General features: G+C 35.2%; 1 protein-coding gene across 1 annotated transcript in view; it reads right to left on the reverse strand.

The window, feature by feature from the left end:
- Nucleotides 1–1,435: 1,435 nt before the first annotated feature.
- LOC137658411 (serine-rich adhesin for platelets-like) overlaps nucleotides 1,436–5,000 on the reverse strand; it is an 11,597-nt gene continuing 8,032 nt past the window's right edge. Inside the window, exon 2 of the mRNA XM_068393103.1 lies at nucleotides 1,436–3,365. Within this exon, the coding sequence (XP_068249204.1) occupies nucleotides 1,983–3,344 (1,362 nt within the window). The 5' untranslated portion in view covers nucleotides 3,345–3,365 and the 3' untranslated portion in view covers nucleotides 1,436–1,982. The remainder of the gene's footprint in view (nucleotides 3,366–5,000) is intronic.

Genomic DNA, 5,000 nt, shown 5'->3' on the forward strand with positions numbered 1-5,000 from the left:
TATATATATATATATATATATATATATATATATATATATATATATATATATATATATATATATATATATATATATATATATATATATATTTAAGATCATTTTAATGTTGCTATTCTTCGAAATATTCTATTCTAATTGTTCATTACTTCTCTTGTAGTTTATTTAATTATTTCTTTTCCTCATAGGATTACTTTGCCTATTGGAACCTTAGTGTGGCTTATAGCATTTTGCTTTTCCCACTAGGGTTGTAGCTTAGCTAATAATAATAATACCTAGCATTCGCATGGCAGCAGATCGAAACCCCGCCCGGTCCTATGAGTTTAAGCTGTTTACTGGGGAGGCCACTGCTGTGGTAAGGCACCAGAGTTGGGGGTTAGGCTTGACCGGCTGACGTTCTGGTGAGCATATATTCTAATGGAACTTGAACTAAAACCAGAAATAATAATAATAATAATAAAGGGCATATCTTAATTTTTAAATTGGCATTTCTTCACAAAACTGACGAAAAACGCCAAACTGCAATTACCTTTCTTAGAAAAAATTGAGTAAATATTCTTTCAGCTTTGTTAGAAAATTCCAACATATCCAATCTCATATCTTGTTTCCTTACCTAATTCTTGGGTATAAAAATACAAAATAGATGTTTTGTATTACCTTCTTTGCACATATAAACATATGTATTTCCCGCGGGAATTTGTTCTTATTTTGAGCCCTTTGTTCAAGTGACTTGAATGCAAATACCCATATAAAGTTTAAAAATGCCACAATAGTTGCGCAAACTTATAGCAATATATTTATCTAGGCTGATTTAAAGGTATAAGGGAATAAAATTAAAACTATATCTGTATCAAGACTTTTTTTTTCTTTTGGTACAGGAAAACATCAAATAACAGCATAAAATATAAGATAAGAAGTTTTGCACCTATCTCAACTGATACTTGATAAGAGTGGTCGCAAACTTCTTTTGCGGAGTGAGCAGTTAGCCATATCATGGAAACTTTAATTGTTCAATGAATAAAAAAAAAATCTAATCAATTAAAATTTATCAGGTCCGAATAAAATAATTTAAAAAAAGAAAAAACAACAACTCTAGGTTACAGTTAACAATATTCTGTTCCAGAACTCGTTGGACTGAGAACATGAAAACAGACTACAGTTGGCTATAGGCCTAGACATGGTTCGTGATATAGAAGGAATTATATATTCCTTAGATAGTGCTATGTCAAAACTAACACTTAGTGATTAGTTATTTCTGAATAATAAACTTGACTGAGATTTTAATATTTGATATTTCGATAATTAAAAAACACACGTCATGTTAGGTAAAATAAAAACACGTCACATGTTAAGTAGGTAAAGAAAATTCTCTCTGTCTTCCTTTGTCAATCAGTGTACTATTTTCACCATCTCATTATGTAAACAAGAAAGGATTCTTTCTTGTATTTAACGATTTTGAAACAACCATAATTCTAGATTATTCTATACGAAATTTGAGACCATGCAAAGTGAATAAGCTTTCGAATATAAAGATTACTTAGACTTGAGCAAACTAAGTTTGATTAAATCTTAAGTTTATAAACCAAAATCCAGAGTACAGTATGCAAGTGCAATACGTCAATCAAGATTATCATGTAGTCTCTCTTAATCCTTTTCAAGAAAGTCTATTAAAAAAATAAAAAAATAAACATTTTTCTTTGGTTATTCCATTACAATACAAAACAGTCATTACATCTATATTTTTCTATTATCGTTCATGATAGTGCCACTTCTTTTTTTATTAGTTTCATTGTTGGACTAACTACAGCTTCTGTGTAAAATTTCAAACCTAACCTCATTTAAAATGGAAGACCGTTCAATGTAGTATTCAACATGGCTGTTTCACAGCACACCCCAAATTCTATAAAATTACACAGGCACATCAGAGGCAATTGTAGTTTTATAAAGATGTCTCCGGCCATGTCTGCAGCTTTAACAAGATACATTTATATTGTAACAATTGTCCTAAATCTGTCTGCAATCATTTCACTTTGAGAGAGTACAGGCATCAAGTTGAAGAAGTCATGTTCTGTAAGCTCATATTCACTGAGGGACGGAACGCCAGGTAGCTGTGGTGCACTGGTTAGATTAGTAGGCCTAGTTGTTGGTTTCAAGGGTGAGGGGGCATCTGGAGTTATTCGTTGTGATTTAATATAAAAAGTACTATCACTGGCCCGACAAGTAGCTTCTGACGCTCCGCCTTTCAGACTGTTACTGAGCCAACGAGTAGCCTCTGACGTAGTGCATGTCAGACTATTATTGGGCCAAAAAGCAGCTTCTGGTGTTGTGCATGTCAGAATGTTATTGGTCTGAGAATCGGCTTCTGATGTTCCCCCTTTCACACTGTTACTGGGCCAACGAGTACCTTCTGACGTAGAGCATGTCAGTCTATTACTTGGCCAAAAAACATCTTCTGATGTTGTGCATGTCAGAATGTTACTGGTCTGACAAGCAGCTTGTGATGCTCCGCCTTTCAGACTGTTACTGGGCCAACGAGTAGCTTCTGGCGTTGAGCATGTCAGACTATTACCAGGCCAAAAAGCAGTTTTTGATGTTGTGCGTGTCAGTGTTTTACTGGTCTGACAGGCAGCTTCTGAAGTTGTGTGTGTTAGAAGGTTACTGAGCCAACAAGCAGCTTCTGACGTTGTGTATGTCAGACTGTCATTGGTCTGACAAGCAGCTTCTGACGTCGTGCATTTCCGACTGTCACTTCTGCGACAAGCAGCTTCTGTCGTTGCAGATTTTAGGGATGCCATGACACGTGGATTTGTTGGAGAAATGTATGTATAACTCTCACCTACGAGTAAACTTAAAGGCTGTGCTTCTACATCACCAAGAACTTTGAATCGAAGGCCAACAATGGAATCGCTCAATATCTCTGGGCAATCAATCCCATAGTTCCTTAAAAACTTTTCTGGCACATCCAAAATTCGCGGTCCAACTGCTAGTTTGTAAAGAGAAGTACTGTGGTCGTAATCAATGAAAACTCCGTGGTGTATACTTCTATGACGAAGGCGGGACTTTTCCAGAATCGTTTCAATATCAAGCACGTCACTGTTGACGTTTTTAATGATGCAAGCGAAATCGAAATTCTGTCCTGTTTTCTGTATTTTTACGGCTTCAAAACTATCCTGAAATGTACGGTAGCCTCTGCGTTGGCCACCACTAGTAAGACTCTTACCATCAACATATATACAAGATCTTAAAGAAACTAATGGTTTTCCACTTCCTGGTATAATTGGCATAAACGCATGGACAGTCACTAAACTTCCAGGTTGACTAACGAAACCAAGATAGCTGTACTCCATTGTAAGTCACCAGAGCTGATTCTGAAATGTAAGAGACAAACATTTTATTATTATTATTATTATTATTATTATTATTATTATTATTATTATTATTATTATTATTATTATTACTTGCTAAGTTACAACCCTAGTTGGAAAAGCAAGATGCTATAAGCCCAGGAGCTCCAACAGGGAGAATAGCCCAGTGAGGGAAGAAAACAAGGAAAATTAAAATATTTCAAGAACAGCAACATTAAAATGGATATTCCTGTATAAACTATAAAAAACTTTAACAAAAGAAGAGGAAGAGAATGCTAAAAGTTTGATTTTTGCTTATGTGTGATATTTCTCTTCGTTTAATTCATATTCTTTCTAAAACGTTCTATCTACACCGTTACACTCGCGTTCTAATGTCGAACTGAGGTTACAAGGTACGGGTCAGTGTTGCCAACTGTGTGAGACAAATGAGCTAGATTGAGGTCAGAGTTGCGCTAGAACTGAGCTATAAAAAGTTTTCTCCCTGTCTATGGATTTTGATGACATACTTCGCATAGCAAATGAACTAATAACAACAATGCAATCATAGAGAATGTTAGATACGGGTTTGTTATATGAATGATATGGCTGACATACAGTGCAATCAGGAACTTATTGCCTTAAAGAAGAATTGCCACATAAGTTCAATTTCTAAACACATTAATGTTCAATTACAAATATAAGACGAAAAAGGATTATAATAGCGCCACTGTATTGATAGTTGGTTATTTATATGCTGTTTGGGTCAGTAAGAAGAAACGATATACGAAAGAGGAAACAGATGCCTTTCTTAAGAGTAAATTTCAATATGATCGGTGGCTTTTGAAAAATATCCATAAAGAAAGAATGAATAAAATGTTCACCAAAAAGTATATAAATTATTGTTTTTGAGTGACTAAAAATTAAAATCAAGATGTGCTATGTTGTAAATGGTTAAATTAGATGGATTTGTTTATAGAAAAATGCAATTAAATGTGACTATACTGTAAATATTGTGATTGTAAAGCATATGTAATTTAACTTTTTAATAAAAAGATAAAAAAAAAAACTGCGCTGTTTGTGATGCCAACGCACTAGAACTAGCGCATGAAGTTGGCAACATTGGATGGGTGACAGAACAACACCTTGAACACCCTACAGTTTCGTCTCGGCATATAGGGCGGGCTACGGGGTCGTTTACATCAAGGTCTACATTATGGCAAGGGAACTAATCTACGTTGGCATTCGCTGCTGTCAGGCGGTAAAGTTGAAATCAAATAATTACAAGGAAACAAAACTGAGAATCTCAATCCTATTACTTTAACAGAGAAATCTGATAGAATAGTGTGATCAAGTGTACCCTCAAGCAAGAGAACTGTGATCCAAGACAGTGGAAGACCATGGTACAGATGTTATGGCACTGCCCAATATTAGAGAACAATGGTTTGATTTTGGAGTATCCTCCTAAAAGAGCTGCTTACGATAGCTAAAGAGTCTCTTCTACCCTTACCAAGAGGAAAGAAGCCACTGAACAATTACAGTGCAGTAGTTAACCCCTTGGGTGAAGAAGAATTGTTTGGTAATCTTAGTGTTGTCAGGTGTATGAGGACAGAGGAGAATCTGTACAGAATAGGCCAGACTATTCGGTGTATGTGTAGGCAA

The sequence above is a fragment of the Palaemon carinicauda genome, chromosome 1 (genome assembly GCF_036898095.1).
Source record: "Palaemon carinicauda isolate YSFRI2023 chromosome 1, ASM3689809v2, whole genome shotgun sequence".
Taxonomy (NCBI): domain Eukaryota; kingdom Metazoa; phylum Arthropoda; class Malacostraca; order Decapoda; family Palaemonidae; genus Palaemon; species Palaemon carinicauda.